The sequence below is a fragment of the Pagrus pagrus genome (assembly GCF_965226575.1).
Source record: "Pagrus pagrus genome assembly, chromosome: 4".
In the NCBI taxonomy this organism is placed as follows: domain Eukaryota; kingdom Metazoa; phylum Chordata; class Actinopteri; order Spariformes; family Sparidae; genus Pagrus; species Pagrus pagrus.
The window spans coordinates 34,105,160-34,129,445 of NC_140188.1; the positions used below are offsets into that span (position 1 = coordinate 34,105,160).

At 42.9% G+C, this 24,286-nt stretch overlaps 1 protein-coding gene across 1 annotated transcript in view; it reads left to right on the forward strand.

Annotated features, from left to right (window-relative positions):
* The window catches only part of nlk2 (nemo-like kinase, type 2), a 75,527-nt gene that overhangs the window by 49,041 nt on the left and 2,200 nt on the right, over positions 1 to 24,286 (forward strand). The window contains exons 6-9 of the mRNA XM_084351682.1: positions 1,147 to 1,356; positions 9,903 to 10,004; positions 11,148 to 11,234; positions 11,850 to 12,048. Coding sequence (XP_084207808.1) covers positions 1,147 to 1,356; positions 9,903 to 10,004; positions 11,148 to 11,234; positions 11,850 to 12,048 — 598 coding nt within the window. The remainder of the gene's footprint in view (positions 1 to 1,146; positions 1,357 to 9,902; positions 10,005 to 11,147; positions 11,235 to 11,849; positions 12,049 to 24,286) is intronic.

Genomic DNA, 24,286 nt, shown 5'->3' on the forward strand with positions numbered 1-24,286 from the left:
CATTTGTGAACACAGACCACACTACACTACACTTTAATACATCAAAATTAATATCAAAACACCCCTAAGCCTTACTTACTGTATATGACTGGGCAGGGTCCAGATAACTCACTTCTAGCATAATTGTAGGCATTTCACACAGATTTAGATGGACAAATATTAAAATGACGTGCAAAACAGCTGATAATAACAAACGAGTAACGTTAGCATAACGTTACAACAGCTGTTTAGCTACAACAGCTAGCAACTTTACCTGCAAACAAAATAGCATTGTTAGCATTGGCTATGTTCTGAAGTTAACAGCTAACTACGTTCCTGGCAGGTCAACACATTTAAACAGTGTTTGGTTGGAGACATTTGGTGGATAAGGTCAACAACAAAAAAGTTTGACTTCATGACCACTGCAGCAGCAGCGGCTCAGTCTCCGTCTCAAACACGGTGTGTTTACTTTGAAAATCCCGGTGATTATCTCTCTCAGTTGTGGGAAAGTGGCGGAAAATATCACTGTATAACAGTTATGAATTTTAGATTATTTAGGCTATTTGTTGTTAGGTTGTATTTATTTCATTTCGCTCTCCTTAAACTGACAGCCTCGGCCAACACGCTTCAAAACGCCCGACTTTTACTTTGAAGGCTGTTTCTGACACTCGACTTCCTTTTTCAATGTTCATTGTACAAGTTGGATAAAGGAACAAGCTGCATTGCATTGGCTATCTACATTGGGGCTATAATTATGTACAGTAGAAACGAGTAGTCGGAAAGAATTTAAGCCATTCGGGATTGAAGAAGTGTCAACAAATCCTAAACTTTTTTGCAGGTACTGTATGTATGCCATTTTTCAAGAGAGATCTGCAGCAAACTCACAAAAAGTGGATGAAGTCAAACTACCTTTATGAATACTGTATCTGCTGTTGTTTAAATGGCCCAAAATAAATGTAGGCAGTTGATAATTAACATGAGTGGACTGCTCAAGTATAGTCTGTGTGTGGCTGTTGTGCCGTATGACTAACACACACAGTGATTGTTTTCATTGGATAGCGAAGTTATGGAATAGTCACTAGTATTTATCAGTTTATAGCTGCTAGGGGAAAAAGCAGAACATTACATTACAATATTTGTACTAACATTTGAATGACTATCTCCTAGATCTGTGATTTTGGCCTGGCCCGAGTGGAGGAGTCAGACGAGGCACGTCACATGACTCAGGAAGTGGTGACACAGTACTACCGTGCTCCTGAGATCCTAATGGGAAGCCGCCACTACTCCAACTCCATCGATATCTGGTCTGTAGGCTGCATCTTTGCTGAGCTTCTGGGCCGACGCATACTCTTCCAAGCCCAAAGTCCCATTCAGCAGGTAGTTCCCTCTCTCTTCAGATAAGATTAGATGATACAAGACTTTAGTCATAGTGAGTTAAGATATACATACGTTACTGTAAATATAAAATGCATGCAAAGTAAATGGAAATGCCAAAAAGTTCCAGTAGGTCGGGCCCTTTTTTTTCACCTGCAGAGAGAACCAGGCCTTCATTATTTTCAGTACAAATGATAATGGCGGCGTTTCCCAGATTCGATCGTTCTTAAGGACTTAAGAAGGCTCTTAAGAAGGGTTCGGCTAAGAAGGAGCGCTAAGATACGGGTGTTTCCCAGACGCGTTCTTAACTGCCTTCTTAGGAGAACCTTAAGATCAAGCCAAAGAAGCTTCTTAAGAAGCTCTTAGTGGGAGCTGTCTACCGCGGTGCTGCTGAAACTGAATCAATTGATGCCAGGCAAATCGATCACCCACCTCTTTATCAGCGCATAAGTCACACACAGCGCCCCGTGGTCCCCCCACACACACACACACAGGTGCAATTAGGCTACGCATGTATCGTGTGTGTGTGTGTGTGGGCGGGGTGTGGGTGCGGGTGTGTTGACGGCCGCGTAGTGCTTTCTACCGATCCAGCATGGATCCAACAGGGAGGGATTGTGGATTGTGGATTGGAATGAGGGTGCCATCCATGGCATGGCGCAGGAGAATCGGTGTCACAGCTGCCACACTCCGTGACACCGATGCCTTGCTGAGGCCGGTGCCATCCCCCACCACCTCCAGGAAGCTCCCCACTGCGTAAAAACGCAGCACAGCCAGGAGCTGCACCTCCGGGCTGAGGGAAAAATTGCAGCGGGTTGCTCTCTGGATGTGTGGAGACACCGAGTGATCAGCCGTTGGATCTCCGCACGGGGCAGCCGGTACTTTGCCTGGACAGCCCGGTCTGACAGCACGTCCAGTGGGGAGAAGTGCTGACGCACGTATGCATTTATGTAAACCGTCTGGCTTCGCGCACGGCGACGCTGTTGGTTCGCAGCGAGAATGTGCTGTATTGTAGCCATGGTTTCTCACACGCGCGGACTTTGGCAACGCATTTATATAGAGTAGCAGGTGAAGCCTCTCTGGATGAGGTTCAGCTGAGTTTAATTACATCTGTTCCCTTGATATCTGTGAAATGCCACAGGGTTGTTGTTTTTTATGTGTAGTATTATAAACTCATATGCAGATGTGTGTGGAAAACTTAAACGTGTAATTCAATAAAACGTTGTTTTTTTTCTTCTTCTATTAACCTTTCTTGCGCCAGTGGTCCGCAGCTATGAGTGCATTTCAACATTGAGCATTGTTTTATTATTTCGAAAAGTGGAGGATGTAAATTTCCCTGACGCGGCTTGATCACTGAGCATTCGGTCACTAAGAAGGCTGTTAAGAGTGGGTCAGCTCGATCTTACATTTCCTTCTTAGTGAAAGATCTTCTTAAGCTAAGAGCGACTCTGGGAAACACATCCTTCTTTCACAGCGTTCTTAAGAGCGCTCCTAAGAAGATCTTAGCACTTTAGAGCTTCTTAACGAATCTGGGAAACGCGGCCAATATCAGTCTGAGTGAAAAGTTTAATATCTGAAAACTGAATTTCAGAATATTTCAGTATTTAATATGTCCCCCTTTTGCTTTAATGACAGCATGCACTTGAGCTGGCAAGGACTCCACAAGTCTGTGCAAAACCTGCTGACTCGTGTTATCCCAGCATGATTTGACAGTGTTCCACAAAACGTCTTGTGATGTCACATAATGCTTGGCTTTCTCAGTCCTCAAGTGCCCCCATAAATATTCAATGGGATTGAGGTCAGGTGACTGAGGAGGAAAGCCCATGATAGTCAGGACTCCTTGGTCTTCTTTGGTCTTCAGGTGGTTCTGTCAAAGCTTTGAGGTGTATTTGGGCTCATTATCCTGCTGCAGTTTGAATCCTTCTCCACAAAGATCAAACCAGAGGATGTAGCATCTCTCTTCCAGAAGAAACTGATCCAGTTTTGCACTGCCCCATTAGAAACCTTGAGTCTTGCTATGATTTGACACTCAGAAAGCCACTCTTTGCTCAGAACAACAATTTGACTTCTAACACTTCATTTACTTGCTGAAAACTAAAACTTTCTGATTATTTTGAGGTTTGAGTGACAATATCATAAGTTTTCAATGTGGTCCCCACTGTACTGTATATCACTGTATTTTTAAGAAGCCTCCATATTTTCTGTGTGAAAATATGGTCCTGTTTTTCATTTACTGTTTATGCATCCTCAACTCTTTCTCAGTGATTCCACCTGTTGATAAATTCAGGACAATGTGCATATCCTCAACACTAATTACTGACAAATTATTTCCAGCCACTTCCATTTTGCAGTTTTTCCATCACTATCTACCATCAATGAAAGTCAACATTTCCTGCATAGATATTTGACATTAAAAGCCTTTCAGTAGCTTAAAGAACATACATGTTCCCAGTAAGGTTTAGACTTACTGGCAGAAAATACTGAGTTTAATCAATGGTAATTTAACTGTAAAACGTACAACAAAATCGGTGAATGAAAAACTTATTTGTTTTGAAAAAGAGAAAGTTTTCTCAGCAGAGCGGTGAGTAATGACATGACGCTGTTGTTGTGCTGATAGAAATAGAGCCATGGATTATACTATATTATACTTATACATTATACTGAATTCAACACGAGCCATGAGTACAGGTAAATTTACCATGCTCAATGTTTTTAACCAGCCTTTATTCGTGACTGGCTTGTATTTGTGCTGGCCAGTTCTCTAGATCTTTCCCATTATGATAACTGCTTCTATTTGGGAATGTAGATTGAGTAAATACAAATATGAGACAAAAAGTATTCAAAGTACAAATTGGTGAACAACATTGGTGAAAGTATATGGTGCCAGTTACAATCTTACAAGTTGCAAGTGTATATAAAAGTATATAAAAAATATACTGTGCATAAAGGTGCAAATGTATTATATTGTTAGAGATAAAAATGACTAACATAGGAATATACAAATGAGAAAACACCAAACAATTAACAGTATAAAGGGTAATCACATTGCAGATAGAGATATGAATAGAAATAGAGACAGTGGAATGAGTTTGAGGTATTTGACATGTTTTCATGATAATGGCGCTTGTCAATATTCAGTGTCATTAAAGAGTAATTTATGGATATACAAAAACATTCTAGGTACATGGATTAAAGTTCTCCGTCGCTACGACGGATTTCCGTCATTCAAACTTCACAGAGACAACGTGAGATCAATGTAGATCGGAGGAGAACTGTTGGCTGATATTTATTGACAGATTGTCACACTCTACAGCCAATTGAGTGACAGCATTGAATTAACAGCGTGTGCGCGCCTGACCAATGACAGTGTAGTGACCCACACAGGGCGGGATCTCAACACGGAGCGGCGCTAAAGTTTAGCTGCTTAGCTAGCAAGGACTCGTCGCGCTGCTACGTTATCAGCTGAGTTTAGTCAGCACGTGAGAACTCGTCTGACACGGAGAGGCTCCTGTTGTGTGCTACATGTGTGAAATAACAACTATAGTCTGCACTTTGTCTGCAGTGTATCTGTGTAAACGGCTTCATTCAGCGTCTCTCCCTCCCCTCTGGCACCGTGAGTTACCATGGTTACAGGAACGCCCTGAAACTTTATAATGATCATCAATAAGAAGTTTGTGGTTAGTCTGACTGTACAAAATCATGAATGTTGCCTGATTGTAGCTCAATGCTGAAATCTTGTATTATAACATATAGAACAAAGCCTCAGAGCTTCTTTGATTATTAACAGTATGTTAGTGATGACAGAAAGTGATAACTCGCCATCAGACTGACAAGGCTGCAAAAGTTGCTGTTTGTATGATGTATTTTTCTGTTAAACATTAAGAGGCTCACTTTAAACAAAATTATTAATAATAATAATTAATGATATTGATGATGAGAAAAGGAAGTAGAAAAATAGCGTACTGAAAAGTTCTGTAGGTGGTTGATTATTTGAAAGAGTAAAACTTGAGAGAAGCTTGGCAAAAAAAGGCACAGATTGATTTCATAGATTGAAAATTACATTGAAAAGACAAAAAACATTTTAAGTGTGAATAGAACAGCTGTTCAGATCATCCTGTAAAACACTGTTGGTCAAATATTTAAACTTGATGTCTGCGGCTGTAAATCTTATCTTATTTTTTTAGCACGTGTCAAGTAAAATGCCCTGTAACATGTTTCACAAATTACAAATTGGGAATATGACTTGGCTACAGCTCGAAAAAACATTTCAGTCAAAAGATTTTTTTTTTGCTTTAATCCATGTAGATACAGTAGGTACTACTTCAAAGTGGCCATTTCACTCGCGGGGAGCGAGATTCACGCAACGCGTGAAATGTAAGTGACAACTGTAGCCACTAGGTGGAAGCATAGTACTGAATTGCAGCTCAAACGATTTTGGGACAATTCCACATTTGACCACAATGTAGCTGCAATGGAGAGTGGCACTGTTTTAGGCTACAGGTAGAGTGAATGGAGAGGGGGACTGCTAAACCGTATCAGATTGATTCAGACTGATTGTTTCACAGCGGTGGGACACCTCAATTATCTGGGTGACCTTGGATAATCACTTGTGCTTTCTTTGTTTTACAGTAGAGCTAAAATATGGACAATAGTTGTTTTTTAAGGAACATTTGTTTACTGGTAAAATTGCCGACCTGAATTATTGTCCCAGTCCGCCCCCGTGAGCCTATATCACGGCCTGACTGGATGTTGCTTAAATATAAGAATAGCCTATAATAAAATCTGATACCCTAAAGACATCTGAGGTTGTGATTTCGCTCGCTCCCTCGCTGCAGCCACGGCTAAAAAGCGGAGGCAGAAACAATTACGCACAGCCTACAGAAGTTCAACGTCCATACAAGCATTTAAGAAATGATTCTTATCAGCTCCATAATTCAGAGAGGATTTGTAATTAACGAAAAAATGTATAAAGATCAGTTTTTAGGTTGAAGACACGACAGCAGCACGTATGTCCAGACGCTGATGTGTGTTATGACTGATGTATAGCTCCCCTGGTAGAGCAGCTCCCTCAGTAAGCAGAATCTTCTGCTAGTATGAGTTTGAATCGCAGTATAGGCAGTACTTTTAGTTAATGTGTTTTCTTTTCTCACCATCATTATGATCACATATAGCTCCAAGTTTGAGCAAATAAATGAGCAAATGAGCATTAATTCTCCGCCGGCCGCGGCACCAGCTTTCCTGCTTGTGTACATAAAATACATTAAATTCTGACACCACAACTGTAGCGTACCGAATATCAATAGATGATAACCAGAAAAAAAAAATGTTCTATTGATCTGATTCACCGGCTGCTTTCTTTCTTTCAGTTGTGGTGTCAGAATTTAACACAAATATTTGCGCTTTCTATTCCTTATATTTTCTACAACAGGCTTATAGAAAGAAGAATGACGCCACGTCATGTCAGACAGTTTTCTCTAGCTTTATTAAAATACATAATCAGCAGCTTCACAGTAGTCGGATATACAGAAGGTTATTTAAAGCGGAGTGAGTCCCTGAAGCAGTCTCCCTGCAGGAGCAGATCCCTTGGCCAAGTGATCAATATATTTGTTGCAGACCTCTTTGCTGTCCTCAGCGCGCGGGGGTGGGGGTGGGGGTGGGGGCGCTGGCGTAGCAAGCTTTTCAAAAGTGTGGGGGATGGATGTGGTCTTTCCAGTTAAGCGAACTTGTTCCAGATGCCTTAACATTTGCATTCCCCCATACTGAGGAATGTGTGTAGGGGACGAGAAGTAAGCTCCATCCAGGATGTGTCCATCCTGCATTCGGAGGTGGAGAAGCTCATTAAGCTGTGTCTGGCCCTGCCAATGGCCGCGTTTCCCAGATTCGTTAAGAAGCTCTTAAGTGCTAAGATCTTCTTAGGAGCGCTCTTAAGAACGCTGTGAAAGAAGGATGTGTTTCCCAGAGTCGCTCTTAGCTTAAGAAGATCTTTCACTAAGAAGGAAATGTAAGATCGAGCTGACCCACTCTTAACAGCCTTCTTAGTGACCAAATGCTCAGTGATCAAGCCGCGTCAGGGAAATTTGTATCCTCCACTTTTCGAAATAATAAAACAATGCTCAATGTTGAAATGCGCTCATAGCTGCGGACCACTGGCGCAAGAAACATAGGTTAATAGAAGAAGAAAAAAAAAAACGTTTTATTGAATTACACGTTTAAGTTTTCCACACACATCTGCATATATGAGTTTATAGTACTACACATAAAAATACAACAACCCTGTGGCATTTCACAGATATCAAGGAAACAGATGTAATTAAACTCAGCTGAACCTCATCCAGAGAGGCTTCACCTGCTACTCTATATAAATGCGTTGCCAAAGTCCGCGCGTGTGAGAAACCATGGCTACAATACAGCACATTCTCGCTGCGAACCAACAGCGTCGCCATGCGCGAAGCCAGACGGTTTACATAAATGCATACGTGCGTCAGCACTTCTCCCCACTGGACACGCTGTCAGACCGGGCTGTCCAGGCAAAGTACCGGCTGCCCCGTGCGGAGATCCAACGGCTGATCACTCGGTGTCTCCACACATTCCGAGAGCAACCCGCTGCAATTTTTCCCTCAGCCCGGAGGTGCAGCTCCTGGCTGCGCTGCGTTTTTACGCAGTGGGGAGCTTCCTGGAGGTGGTGGGGGATGGCACTGGCCTCAGCAAGGCATCGGTGTCACGGAGTGTGGCAGCTGTGACACCGATTCTCCTGCGCCATGCCATGGATGGCACCCTCATTCCAATCCACAATCCCTCCCTGGTGGATCCGTGCTGGATCGGTAGAAAGCACTACGCGGTGGTCAACACACCCACACACACACCCGCACCCACACCCCGCCCACACACACACACGATACATGCGTAGCCTAATCACCTGTGTGGGGGGACCACGGGGCGCTGTGTGGGACTTATGCGCTGATAAAGAGGTGGGTGATCGATTTGCCTGGCATCGATTGATTCAGTTTCAGCAGCACCGCGGTGGACAGCTCCCACTAAGAGCTTCTTAAGAAGCTTCTTTGGCTTGATCTTAAGGTTCTCCTAAGAAGGCAGTTAAGAACGCGTCTGGGAAACACCCGTATCTTAGCGCTCCTTCTTAGCCGAACCCTTCTTAAGAGCCTTCTTAAGTCCTTAAGAACGATCGAATCTGGGAAACGCCGCCAATGCTGTTATGTTCCTTAAATGGCTTGATTTAGTGATCAAAGTTTCATTTTCTTAACAATAAAGATGCCGTGTTCATCCATCTAGTTCTCTTATAACTGCACGCCATTATAAAATAACTTCAAATCAAATCCTTAATCATTGATAAAAGTGCGTGCTTCCCCCGCCCCCCCTCTCAGAAAATAGTTCCGACGTCCATGAAGCCGGTGAATCAGATCAATAGAACGTTTTTTTTCTGGTTATCATCTATTGATATTCGGTACGCTACAGTTGTGGTGTCAGAATTAAATGTATTTTATGTACACAAGCAGGAAAGCTGGTGCCGTGGCCCGGCGGAGAATTAATGCTCATTTGCTCATTTATTTGCTCAAACTTGGAGCTATATGTGATCATAATGATGATGAGAAAAGAAAACACATTAACTAAAGGTACTGCCTATACTGAGATTCGAACTCATACCAGCAGAAGAATCATTTCTTAAATGCTTATATGGACGTTGAAACTTCTGTAGGCTGTGCGTAATTGTTTCTGCCTCCTCTTATTAGCCGTGGCTGCAGCGAGCAAGCAAAATCACAACCGCAGATGTCTTTAGGGTCTTTGACGTGTGCACAAAAAAAGACCACAGTTAAACATAAAAGCAAAACGAAAACAGATAAACATAAAATGGGAATATCACCGATAAATACAAAATACAAAGAATAAGACCTTAAAAGACATTTAAAAGGCTTCATAATGAGTTGTTGATGATGTTGATGGTGGATGAGATGAATGATTTTTTTCACTAAGTTTGTCCTTGCTAGAGGGACCCTGTAGTGACAGGCTGAAGGAAGGAGTTGGAATGAGGTGTGGAGTGGGTGAGGCATTATTAGCTACATTCTTGTATTTAAGCAACAACGAACAGAAACAGAAATCAGGCAACTCTGTCCATTCCCATTCATGGTCACTGCTCCCTGCTGCTGCATGTTGTCGTCCTCCTGCTCACAGATGCCACCTGGTGGTTGTTTGGGCACATTGCCGCTTCTCATAAAACACAATTGATCCTCCACTAAAAAGGTGCGTGATTCTCGCGTGATTCTCACGCGTGAACTCGGCCACAACGAAGTAGTACCTACTGTAGGATGCAGCTATGTTAGAGAAATGTAAGTGGAGCTTCACTAAAGTTAATTAAAGTTTATATTGTGTTTTTTTAAAGACATAGAATATTGTATTCTTGGATGCCTCTATGTTACTCCTCATTGCTATAGATAAAAGAAATGCCCTGTTCTTAAAGACAAACGACCTGCTACCTCACTATCTTAGTCTGTTGTCAGTGATGTGTTTTTTTTTGTTTTTTTTTCCTTGTTGGCTTGTAGCTGGATTTAATCACTGACCTGTTGGGGACTCCCTCTATGGAGGCCATGAGGACGGCGTGTGAAGGCGCTCGTGAACACATTCTCAGAGGACCTCACAAACAGGTAGGCAATCTATTTTTGTGATAGAGCCGTCCCAACTGTCTGTCTGAAAAGATGAAACGATACAATTTTTTTTTTGGTTTGTTTGTTTTGGCCAACAGGATTTAAAATGCTTGTTGTTTTGACAAAAACAAAACAATGTGGGTAGAACCAAAACAGCAGTATTATGTTTAAGGAAGATTTGTAAAAGAATCTACACATTGGCAGAGCCAGAGAATCGCTGCTTAGCCTGGATGTCAGAGGGCAGTTGAGCTCTCTCAAGCCATCCAATGTTTGGACACAGCACGACTTAGCAAGATTTTCAAATGGGTGTGTATAAATTAGTTGTCTGATGCAACCATTTATAAATCAAATGTATAGTTTTGCTCTTCAGTTTTATGTTCATTGGAATATAAATAGATAGGTTGAATATTTTTAATAAGGGCAAATTAAATTAGTGGTATTGCTATTATTATTATTATTATTATTAGTAGTAGTAGTAGTTGTTGTAGGAGTATTTGATTCTTGCCTGAAATCAATTTGTTTCCGCTGAAATACAACAGACAGTAGTGCTAGAATACAGACTGTCTTCTGCTCGGTTCACAAGAGCTGGCTAGTTTTAGCATCAGTGCAGACCACTTTCTGGAGGAGGGCCTTTTTTTGAATGTCCTCCAAGTGATTTTGCCCATTGATTTGTCCTTACTGTGGTCAGAGGTAAAATCTATAAATATCTTTATGATTACTCAGAAACGGTTCTATGTATGTAGAAAAGTCCTGAAGTTTGTTTGAAGTGTGAATTATGGGTTTACCTTTAAGATATCTGGTACCAAGTTATCTTGAAATTGAACACTTAATTTTACAGTCAGAAAACACTGTGTATCCATGATGCTTAGCAATTAAGTTGAGTATATATTGTTTGTTGTTTAACAATAGCAGAGCTTATTGTTTGAGAATCAGATTCTTTGCATTCATGTTTAAATTGGCTTACAATGTTCCACATCACCCACATTGTGCTGGCACAAAAGCTATGTTTCATGGCACATTTTTAAGAAACACAACAAATGAAAACATAGTGTTTGATATACAGTACATGTGTGTTTAGATATACCAGAAGCGGCAAGAGACAGGAGAGGATGGTTGATGTTGTGATGTTTGTTTTGTCGGCAGCCATCTCTTCCTGTTCTGTACACACTGTCTAGCCAAGCAACCCATGAAGCTGTCCACCTCCTCTGTAGGATGCTGGTGTTTGATCCGGTGAGTCATTCAGTGATACATAGTTTTGCATATATGTTTTGATAATGAAGGTAACCCATTCAGTGAGTCACTGAAGTATGATAACTAGTATGTACTGTACAACATGAAAAAGATCTGTTAAAAGCAAGCAACGAAGGAAGTCAAGTCAGTTTTAAATATAAATCCCAATATCACAAACAACAATTTGCCCCAAGGGGCTTTTCAATCTGTGCAGCAGAAATTTCAGGAAGAGCAATGGGGGAGGGAGGACAGACATGTGCAATAGATGTTGTGTGTGAACAGATTCACAGAAGAAAATCATTGGAGGAAAACATAGAAGACTATTTGAACTCTGTTGACAAAGGTAGACTGAAGCCTCATTCGTATGAGCTTAATATTACAGGGGGCGTTGGGGAATGAAAAACGTATTCACTGTGCTCCTCAGTAATTTTACTCATCGCAGTTAGGGAGGTAAAAGGTCAAAGATAAGGTTTTTACCCTCTAATCAATTATTTTTATACTATCCCTTTGTATAAGAAAAACGTTTCTATGCATTCCTAGGCTGAGTTTCATTTGAAGACGAAATGTAGTTGATACTCTTGTTATTCATATGTAACTTGTGTGTTTGGTATCCAGTTGAAGAGGATTTCAGCAAAGGATGCCCTGGCACACCCTTACCTGGATGAGGGTCGACTGCGCTACCATACATGCATGTGCAAATGCTGCTACACCACATCCTCTGGCCGTGTTTACACCAGTGACTTTGAGCCTGTCACTAATCCCAAGTTTGACGATGGCTTTGAAAAGAACCTGAGCTCTGTGAGACAGGTCAAAGGTAAGTTTAGCTGCTGAGCTGAGACTCTATGTTTGCTGTATTAAAGCAACACTCGGTAGTTTGGACTCATTACTACCCCCAGCTGGTTGAGAAGCACAATTGTCTGTTACCAGTGTCGTAAATACTGTCGCTGTATGAGCATCCCTGTGGAAATGAATACACGTGAATTTGTTGACGGAGCCGGCGAATCACAAAATCATCTGAAAACACCTCAATCGAGTGACAACAACAAGCTAGATTCAGAGATAGCAGTTTGTGGTTTGTTAGCATATAGGCTGCACATCACATTAGCATGCTAGAATTATTCTCATACCGAGTTGGTTATAGTGATTGCACCGACTAAGTTACTTCCAAAACACGACGCTTGGGCGTGAATGTGTTTAGTAACGTCTGAAAATATAACTATGTTTTCGGGAGTTACTAAATACAATCGCAAGTTGACATTGTGTTTGGTGTAATAACTACAACCAACTCGGTACGACAACAGTAAGTAGCATGCTAACGTTACCGATAACAACAATAGCCTAATGTTACCTCCCGACCACACTGTTCAACAATTACGTTGATTATCTGCATTAACTAATGAATCTGCAACTTTTCAAGACAAGACGTTTATAGTGTTTTGTAAGTTAGTCATCGTTTACAGTGACTATATGAAAACGTGCAAGCTATCGAAACGGACAGCATTAGATTATCTCCCGGCTTTATTACGGTTATAAACTGTGGACAAATAGTGCCCCAAGTTACACAGTGCGGTTTCTGCCGGCGCGACCCCCCTCAGGCTGCAGAGACTTCACCATTCATCCTTTTAACCGTTTTTATACCACTTAACTGAGTTAAGAAACATTATTTTAAGGTCGAAAAACTACCTAGTGTTGCTTTCAAGGACATTTTAACTCTGACACAGGGATTTAAAAACAGCAATTGTTGACCCTCATGGTTCTCTCATTAAGGCTTCTTACTACTTTCAGAATCACATTTACATTCAACAACACAATCTGCCAGAGTGTTCATTGAAATGAAGAGAAACCTGAACAGGAAAGAGTAGTAGCACCAGCAGATATAAGAACGTTACTTTGGCTGTGTTTGGATAGGTAGAATGCTCGTATCAAAAATTCAGACAAATATGTTAAATATAGCCTACAGTGAAAAAAAGGATTTGTTTTGAAACTTAGATCACATAGCAACAAATTTAAAGGTAAACATCTATTGTATTAACTGAGGTTATAATTGAAAATGAATAACTTAATAACATATTACAAAACACAATGTGCACTTAAGGGGCTCTTATAATTCTGGCCCCTAATTATAAGGCAAGAGGGCTTATAATTACTCAACATATGGCATGCCTACTAAGAGCCAAAAATAATAATAAACAAGCACATTGACATGTGAACAGCTCACTTTTCAATGTGCAAGTTGATCATATGGGGCAGCGATTTATCTACGACCCGGCTGATATTTCAAAGATCAATACTTATGCATCCTTGTGCCTCCTCTTGAAAAAAAACATGTGTCCCTAACCCTAACCCTTTTTGATAAAACAACTTTAAAACAACTAAACATAAATTTAACATGTCAGATTGCATGCTATCATAAAAACTGATCAATTTCCCCATTGGGATTGATAAAGTGCAAACATAACTTTCATTAAAAACATTAAGAGCCAGACACAGAGCCAGACACAGAGCCCAGTAGTCATTGATAAAATGCACCGTAAAACTCATGTAGGGCTGCATGGTTCGGCTGGACCATAGGTCTGTTGTAGTGGAGTAAAGCGACACCCCCTCCAGCTCTCTAGTGATCTTTTCATTTGTACATTAGTACAGGTGAGGCAAGGCAACTTCTGCAAAATATTTGTGGCTTGGTAGCAGATACCTGGGGTCCAAAGCCTTTAGCATGTGGATAAACCCCGGCCTCTCCACTGTATATATTGGCACCATATCTTTAGCGATATGCAACGTGACTGCATCTGTAATAGCTGCCCACCGGGCCACTTTCTTGTCCTATAGGATATAATGATAAATATGATCCTGCGAATGCTGGCTGCTTTTTAGCAGGTGTTTGTGGGCTGTAGCAGTCTTATGCATCTCATAGTGAACAACATGTGTCCCACTCTGCTGCATGCTTCTGTTTGAGATGCTGAAATAAACTGGTTGATGCTTCCTTTAGTTGCAACAGCCTTTAAACAAAGTTTGCAGTGGACCGTGGTTTGTTTGGGGTCTGACGCCACAAAACCAAACCAGTTCCAAACTACTGACAAGACTGTGCCTTTTTTGGGAACAAACTCTTTGCTTGCTGCCATGTTGTTTGTCTCTCTGTGGGAAGTTATTGGCGGGGGGAGGGGAGAACCCACTATGAACTACGGTAGCCCATGGAGAGCGGCTGCGGAGAAAACTGATTTTCATTTTTAAAAATCTTCCTAAACCACAAACTCAAATTCATCGATTATATCGCCCAGCCCTACTTTCACCAGTTGTTTTTCTTTTTCCAGCGCAGAAGTTTCTGCCTGGAACCTGAGCCATTGACAAAAGTGAACGATCTTTGTTTGAACGTTTTGTATGCTGCATCTCTCTTTTCACATCAGTCACTTGCTTGCCTGTACCAGCATCCAGGTGCAGAGTTGCAGCCTTCAGCTCTTGACTCTTGCCTTTTACGCCCTTCACTGTGTCTGAGCATCCACGCGATGGCTCTCTTTAGATGATGCCAAGTGGAATAGTAGTTAATCAATTTGCTCACTGCATCTGTGCATTAATTCTTCACGGTGAGCCCAGGTGAAGCACAGTCAGCTGGGTTTTCCTTCGTACTGATGTATTGCCATTGCTCCACATTTGTTGCTTCTCTGATGACTGCAACCCTGTTGGCCACAAAGGTTTTTAGACATAGGGCCTCGTTAGTAGGTACTTTAATACAGCAGTGCTGTCAGTCTAAAAGAAGGAATCTTGTAGTTCAAGCTGGAGCTCCTTTCTTAACATTTTATCCATGTTGCCAGTCACAACTGCCACTGTTAGCTCCATGCGTAGGATAGTAGTTTGCTTCAAGGGAGCCACCCTGTGACTTTGCTATCATGAAGGCCCAATGCACACAGTCTTTGCTGTTTTTTAGTTTCAGGAACGACACTGTCCCATATCCTTCTGGCTTAATACATCTCCTCACTTGAAAGTTGGAGAGCTGAGGCAGTTGAATGATCCAAGTGTTCCAGCACTGTGCAAGCCTGTCAGGGATTTCCTCATCCCACGTTAGCTTTTTTCTTGCATACTTGCTGCAGAAAGATCCTGGCGGTAAGCACAACTGGAGCTCGGAATACTAGTGGGTCACATATGGAACTCACAACTGACAAAACTCCTCTTCTGGTGACCACTTTCCTGTTGATGTTGACTCTGAACTTGAAACAGTCCGACACTATGCACCACAACACACCAAGAGCTCTTTCTGCAGGGAGAGTATCTTTAGCCAGGTCTAAATCTTTAACCTCCTTGGCTTTCTCACTGACTGGAACACTCCACAAGAAAGCTTGGCTGTTGCTTGAACATTTTGTAAGACGAAAGCCTCCTGAGCAGCACAGGGACATGAGAAGATGGCGTCGGGGTCACTGCTACCGGCTTTAAGCAGTCATCAACATAAAAGTTCCTGAGTACTGTTTCCACGGCTTCAGGTGAAGCTCCAGTTCTGTTTTCTTCTGCTGTTCTCCTCAAGGCGAAGTTTGCACAGTTGGCAGATGAGGTGGCGACCACCACAAGATACATAGCAGGTCTGTGTCTTCTTTTGAAACTCTTACTTGATGGTACATGGCTTCTATGTCCGCCATCATAGCATGCGGAGCGACTCAACCTCAGCTGCATTAGTTCATTTCCCTGAGCACCCTGTTTTTGAGGCCACTGGTATTGCTGTGCGATATGAACAAAATGTTATATCTTGATATAGTTAATTTTATATCCCGATAACGATATATATCCCGATATAGTGTTTTTTCTCCAAATTATATATATATATTCAAATCAATCACATCTCAGCACTATTTTTGATAACCATGTGAATGAAAGGCAAATGAATGGCACTTTCTCCTTTAATTTGTGATTTTTTGCAGGACTGTCACAACAAATAAGAATTTGTAAACAAAAACTATTCCAAGCTTTTATGTAAATATAAAAAAATAAAGATCTTTTACCGGGTAGGACAGCCAGTAGGCCTCGTGGCTGGGTTCTGCTTCTGTATCCGCGTCTGATGTAATGTAACTAGTAAAGTTATTTTCGTCTTCCATTGCGCTCTCCTCCGTCTCCGCCATGCTGCTTTGCCTCTGTTTACTCCCGGGCGACCGGTGCCGTAAACGAGTCCTTGCGGGTGATGTAAAAATGCTACCACAAAGCAGTAGCGTTGCTGCAGTTACATCGCCTTCATACAATGAACTTGTTTTGGCATCTGAAAGGTCCGACCACCTCCGGACTGGCAGCCACCATTTGCCTGTGATGTTGACAGACTGAAAGACACCCCGCCGGCTAAGTGGCTTCACTTAGGAACTAGTAAAACGGCCAAAACACTTAGTTCATTTATATTTTATAACAATAATCTAAAGTTGTAGCTAGGTTATATTATTATAGATTAAGCTACCCAGCAGTACATAAAGTTATTCAAATGAATTCATCCTTGCATCAATATAATAATAGTTTTAATTCAAGAATATGATATGTGTTATTCAGAAATGGACCATTTGTTTATTCAGTTTATTCAGTCATGAAAACGAAGACAGTGTGGTTATTTAGTTTGTTTAGGCATACATATAAAATCGAAAAAAAAAAAAATGTTCCTCATAGCATGTTAGGGGATGAATAGTGACAGATTCTTGCTTTATGTGCGCTGCCAGGTTGAGCGGAGTTTAGAGAGCGTGCGTGGCGGCCCTCGCTTTCCAAGTCTGTCTGTGCTCTTTGTGTCTGTGGACGCACACTGACAAAATGTGGGACAAAATCCTCTAGTTGATTCAACAGCCCTGCAGTGCCAGATGAGTGTGGGGGACCTGTTGGGATGTCCAATGAATAAGAACAAAGAGATGAACTGTAATGCTAATGATGTGTTTGGCCTCTGAAACCTCCCAAGATACGCAGAGGATGTTTGAGAACACACTTTTATAAACTGATTGCAACTCTTTTATCATCTGCCACTGCGTGAGGAATTTCTTATAAAAATATCAGAAACAATTTTTTTACAGTACAATGGCAATCATTTCTGCTGAAATGTGTCACCTGAGCGTAATAGTTTATGTGTCTTGTTACCACCCACACCCATTGAAATATTCAGACCAAATACTTCCATAATACAAATATGATCATGGACCAAGCATATTTAAAGATTAACTTCCACATCATGAGGTTTTTTGTGATTTAACACATACTGAAACTGAATATTTGTTTAGGTTAAAACATATTGTGGATTTTGGAAATGATTACATCGATATTTTTTCCCTATGTTTCAGCTTTTTGAATTTTTAACACTATGACGTTACTTCACATGAAGTCTGCAGATATGTAGTAGCCTACCTAAATCTGTCCTTGGAAAATATTATTCTTCAGCAGGTGTTTTAGTTATAACACCGTCAAGCTAGCTAAGCATTTTTGTGTTTATATGTGCAGTATTGGTTCAGTTTGGGAAATCCCACGATCTATGGAGCATTCAAGGCAGGGACTGGATATCATCATCGCTTCACCAAAAATTGCTCTAATGTGCCTTGCACATTTGCGGAAAGATGGAAAAAATTAGCAAATGTTTTTGTCTTTGTTTTGTTTTGTGTGGGATCACTTCTGAGTCGTGTAATGAACATTTCTAATAATTTCAGAGCACTTGAAAAGTCCAACAGTCAAAATATATTGAAAAAAGATCGATGTAGTACTTTCCAAAATCCACAACATGTTTGTACCTCACGAAATATTCTGCTTCAATCCATATTTGTTGGCGTATAGCCTTTCAAAAATAACATTTTCACTGTGGCAAAAAAACGTTGCTCTTGGATTTCCGCACACACCTTACAGCGTGGTCTAGCAGTCAGCTGCACGCAGATTTTTCATTCCTGTTAAATAATTAATAATGACCTCATGATATGATAGCCTAATAATCATTAAATATGCTCTGTGTGGGAATCACACTCTCTCACACACGCCAAATACTGTATGCCCATGATACATTAAGAACAGCTGATTTCATGCTGAAGTAATGCTTCAGCTTCCATAACCACTGCTCCTCCTGGTGGATAGATAAACCATTTCAACTGGTTTAGGGCATTATGATTTGGCCCCCAGTTCACTATGTCATCTCAGGTGATCTCATTCCAGTCAAAGACTCTTCCAGGTCCGAGCACGGACCCGTCATGGGCTGGTTAGGGCCCTGTCAAGGAAGAACGGGAAGTTTTAAGAGACTGCATCTGTACATGCTCTAATGGTGAGAAAACAAATTTTTTTTCTCTTACTGTCCATTGCTGCAGCACCGAATTCACCCTCTGAAAGGTTCAGTCCACCTTAAGTCCCCCTTCCTGAAAAGCCCAGTCTGCTCTAATTGGTCAATTAATGCAGCCCTGAGACAGCACTGCTCATGGTGTCTCTGCAGCTGCACACCTACCATGAGTATCACCACAAGAACCACTTTTAAACCAACATCTTTACCATCGACGTCACCAAACTGCGACACACCGAGAAACAAGCACCAGATTCTTGGTGCGGCAAATTATTTGGGCATTCTCAGCAGCATACAGCCTCAGTTTTACAAACCCCCCGACCACCTAAATTAATTAAATTAATGCATGAAAATCTAATGAAAATTAACAGCAACTCTGCAATTTCAAAACAAGACAAGCTGGTCCAGAATGCTGCAGCACGTGTACTTACAGGAACTAAGAAAAGAGATCATATTACTCCTGTATTGGCCTCTCTGCACTGGCTCCCTGTAAAATCAAGAATAGAGTTTAAAATCCTTCTCCTCACTTACAAAGCTGTTAATGGTCAGGCACCATCATATCTCCAGGAGCTCATACTACCCTATTACCCAACTAGAGCATTACGCTCCCAGAACGCAGGATTACTTGTAGTTCCTAAAGTCTCCAAAAGCAGAATGGGAGCCAGAGCCTTCAGTTATCAAGCTCCTCTTCTGTGGAACCATCTTCCCGTTTTGGTCCGGGAGGCGGACACCCTCTCTACCTTTAAGAGTAGACTTAAGACCTTCCTTTTCGATGCATTACGCTCCCAGAACGCAGGATTACTTGTAGTTCCTAAAGTCTCCAAAAGCAGAATGGGAGCCAGAGCCTTCAGTTATCAAGCTCCTCTTCTGTGGAACCATCTTCCCGTTTTGGTCCGGGAGGCGGACATCCTCTCTACCTTTAAGAGTAGACTTAAGACCTTCCTTTTCGATAGAGCTTATAGTTGGGGCTGGCCCAGGCCTGTCTTGGACCAGCTCTTAGTTATGCTGCTATAGGCCCAGTCCGGGGGACAAATGACACACTGAGCTTCTCTCTCCACCTCTCCTCTCCATCTGTATACATTATGCCTGTATACATGCCCCATCTCTGCATGTCACTGACTTCACTTCTTCCCCGGAGTCCTTGTGCTTTCTAGTCCTACAGGCTCCCATGGATCCTGGCCGCGCCCGGATCGTGGATGCGCCTACTGCTATGGCCCTGCCTGATCGTGGATGCACCTACTGCCATGGCCCTCCCTGACACCCACCACTACTGTTGCTAATATTAGTCATATCTCTGTTACATACGTTCCACTACTATTATTGTAATGCATTACTACATACTATCCTTACCGTTAACCACTGCTACTGTTATCACTAGTAATCACATTTCCATGTGCATTTCATTATTATTGCTGTAATACTTCTTTATGTACTTTCATTCCTGTCAACCATCCATTATAATTGTATACATTGTGATCTCGTTGATCTGCTCTGTACATGCGACATCTATTGCACGTCTGTCCGTCCTGGGAGAGGGATCCCTCCTCTGTGGCTCTTCCTGAGGTTTCTTCCGCATTTTTTTCCCCTGTTAAAAGGGCTTTTTTTGGGGGGGGCAAGTTTTTCCTCACTCGAATCGAGGGTCGAAGGACAGAGGGTGTCGTCTCTGTACAGATTGTAAAGCCCTCTGAGGCAAACTGTGATTTGTGAATTTGGGCTATACAAATAAAATTTGATTTGATTTGATTTGATACTCTGAACACTCTTTTCCACCTGATTTTTTGGACTGATCTAAAGTCTAACTGCCTGACCAGTGTCGCTTGTTAGCGTCACGGCTAAGCTAACCACAACAACATTGCTAACCATGCCCGGTGTAGACTATGAACTCCTACAGCAAGCAAACAAAGAGATCTCTGACCTCAAAGACGATATCCGACGGCTCCCCGATGAACTCCAGAAGAAAGAGCCACTGCTATCCAACTTCATAGATGTAGCGTCCGTACAATCCAAAGAGATCGCTTCGCTTAGTGCAATCCTCCGGGACACGGTTGTTTGGGACCCAGCTGCTGGCCCACAACTCTCCTCCTGCTCAACACCCAAGCAGCTGCCTTGGACCGAGGTTTTGGTCCGCGGTCGAAAGAGGTCCACAGATGGGTCTGCTTCTCCGCCCTGCCTGAACCTCTCAAACCGCTATGCAGCCCAGTCGGCTGACGACCCTGCTCATCCAGATGACTCCCCTGCGGCTCCTCATCGCCCGATGACGGCGCCTGCTGCTCCTCTTCGCCCGATGACGACGCCTGCTGCTTCTCTCCACCCGATGGCGACGCCTGCTGATCCAGATAACCTTCCTCGCCCGGGCCTGAACCAGAAGCTCTCATCCAGGTCCAAAACCTCCTCCTCACGGTGCCGGATCCTGAGGGATGCTGTAATGCGGTGCTCCAGTGCTCTTCCTCACACCAAGCCGGCCTACCGAAATACGTAGCTACTACTCGGCCAAAGCACTCCCCTGCTCAGACACAGAGTACTGAAAGCACACAGCCATCCTCTCCTCATCCCCTCTTCACTCCTACCACTCTCATCATAGGAAAGTCAATCACTAGGAAGATTTGCTTTTTCAACGCAGCCACACACTGCTTTCCTGGAGCCACGGTGCCAGTCATCCTTGATAAGCTCCCCGACCTACTGTGCTCTCTCCCACCATCCATTAACCGGGTTCTAGTTCATGTCGGAACCAATGACACGGCTTGTCGGCAGTCGGAGCTGACTAAAAAGGACTTTAATGCCCTCTTCAGCTTCTTAAACAGCTGTGGAAAGAGTGTCTGGCTCAGCGGACCTCTGCCAACTCTCGGCCGTGGACCTGGCCGTTTCTCCAGAATCCTCAGTCTGGACACCTGGCTCCAGTCCGCCTGCAGAATCCACAACATTGGTTTTATCGAGAACTTCAACCTGTTCTGGAACCGTCCTTCCCTCTTCCAGACCGACAGACTTCACCCGAACAGTCTCGGTAGCACAGTATTAGCAGCCAACATCCAGCCCAGACCGCTGCTCCGCGTGATTGACTACTGACCTGCCACGCCCCCCACCTGAAGCCTTCTTCCTCTCCACCTACTCTGGCAGCACACAGTACTGTGTCTCCCACAAGCTCACCCTGGGAGCCAACCCAGGTACTGACACTCTCCATGGTCCAACGCCCCTACCATTGTCCACTGTCTCCTACTGGCTGTCATAAAGCTACTTCCACTGCTGTGATTACCTGGACTCCAATTCCTGTTGTTATTTCACATCGCAAATCAATACACACGCACAGATGTAGTTGAACTATCAATCACAGTGTGCTTGTTAATCCAACCAGGTTAGCTAACACCAAACCTCACACCAGCAATCTAACCTTTGGATTATTTAACATCCGCTCACTTATCAACAAGGGACCTCTACTCCAAGATCTACTGAATGACCGTAAGTCTGATTTCTTTTGCTTGACTGAGACATGGCAGCAGCCTAATGACTTTTCACACATTAATCAAACTATTCCTCTTGGATTTGTCTACTCATCACAACCCCGTACCTCTGGCAGAGGGGGCGGCCTGGCGATATTATACAATCAAAAATGGAAAGTGTCCTCCATTATAGTGCCTGTGTACCCCTCATTTGAGTCCATTGCTCTGCAAATCAAGGGCCCAACTCCTACTATTCTGGCCACTATTTATCGACCACCCAAGCCGAATAACGCCTTCCTACAGGAATTCTCTGCCTTCCTAACAACCTTATGTTCTGTGTCCCCAAATTTAATATTGCTGGGTGATTTTAATATCCACTTGGATAGCATCAACAGTGTTTTTACAAAGGACTTTACTTCTTGCCTTGACAGCTTTGGACTACAGCAATATATTGACTTTCGGACACACTCCAAAGGACACATTCTTGAACTAATCTGCTGTTCTGGTGTAACCCCTCAAAACTGTTGTGCCTCAGATTTGCCTGTCTCAGACCACAAGCTAATATCCTTCAATATCAATCTAAGATTATCCAAGACCAACATGCCTCTTTCTATCACATTTTGAAACATCAAAAGTATTGACCTGTCGGCCCTCTCTAATGGAATCGATGACTTTCCCAGCAGAGACAACTTATCCACCACAGATGAACTGGTATCCCACTACAATATTGGACTTCATCAACTGCTTAATACTCTTGCACCTCTGAAAACAAGATCTGTTTCCTTTGCCCACTCTGCTCCTTGGTTTACACCAGCACTACGCCAGCTCAAAACTAAAGGCCATCGTCTGGAACGCCTTTATACCAAAACCGGCCTAGCAGTGCACAAAGAAATGTACCATAATCACATACTCCAATACAAGGATGCTCTTTCTTGCCAAAACCACATACTACTCAACCTTAATCAGGACAGCTGATGGGAACACTAGAGCCCTATTCTCAACCATCAACAATATCCTGAAACCACCTGATGCCCTACCACCTCACTTACTTACAGCTACACAGTGCAATAAATTCATGACCTTCTTCAATGCCAAAATTGAAAACATCCACCAGACATTGACTGCTTCAAATCACTCTACATCCCCTCTGCACTCTCTGCCCACGTTTTCCATCAGCTCTCCACTTGCCAGCTTCAAACTACCAACTGTCTCTGAAAAAACCGGACTCATCCTTAAATCCAAATCATCCACCTGCCAGCTAGACCCCCTACCTACCTACCTAGTAAAAAGCTGCCTGCCTGCCTTGTCCTCTCATAACTGATATCATTCATTCCTCGCTGACTTCTGGTGTTGTTCCTTCGTCACTAAAGACTGCTGCAATCACTCCAACTATCAAGAAACCTGCAGATCCTGCAGACCCCAATGATTTGAATAACTTTCGTCCAATCTCAAACCTGCCATTTCTCTCCAAAATACTTGAAAGAACTGTCCGGCTCAACTAAATATGCATCTGTCTCACTAGAACCTCTTTGAACAATTTCAGTCCGGCTTTCGTCCCCTTCACAGCACTGAGACAGCCCTGGTGAAAATCACAAATGACCTCTTGATGGCATCCGACTCTGGTTTACTCTCCATCCTGGTTCTCCTCGACCTCAGCGCAGCCTTTGACACCGTTTCTCATGACATCCTCCTAGACAGACTGGCCACCCAATTTCTTCAACTAAAGAACCTAAGATCCGGCTCCTCCCCAGTCTCCAGCGGTGTTCCCCATGGGGTCTGCCCTTGGTCCCCTCCTGTTCACTATTTATCTTCTGCCCCTGGACACATTCTCAGGAAATTTCCTCCTCATTGATACCAGATCCACCCTAGCAAAACACAACCCCTTCTCCATGTCCATCGACAATTCCACTGTCCCACCATCACCTCAGGTAAAGGGCCTGGGTGTCATCCTGGACGGCACCTTAACCTTTGAAGCCCACAGCAATAATGTTACCCGGTCTGCATACTTCCATCTACGCAACATCAACCGTCTCCGTCCCTCACTTACACCAACCAGCACTGCTATTCTCGTAAACACCCTGATTACATCTGGACTACTGTAACTCTCTCTTCCATGGTCTACCTCGGAAATCACTCCATAAACTCCAACTGGTCCAGAACGCAGCTGCTCGTATCATCACCAGAACTCCCTCTACTGAACACATCACTCCGGCCCTGCAGCAACTCCATTGGCTGCCTATCAAATCCCGCATTGATTTTAAGATTCTACTCCTCACTTTCAAGATCCTTCACAACCTGGCACCACCATGTCTCTCTGAACTTATCCATATCCACACACCTCCCCGCACTCTCCGATCCTCTTCTAC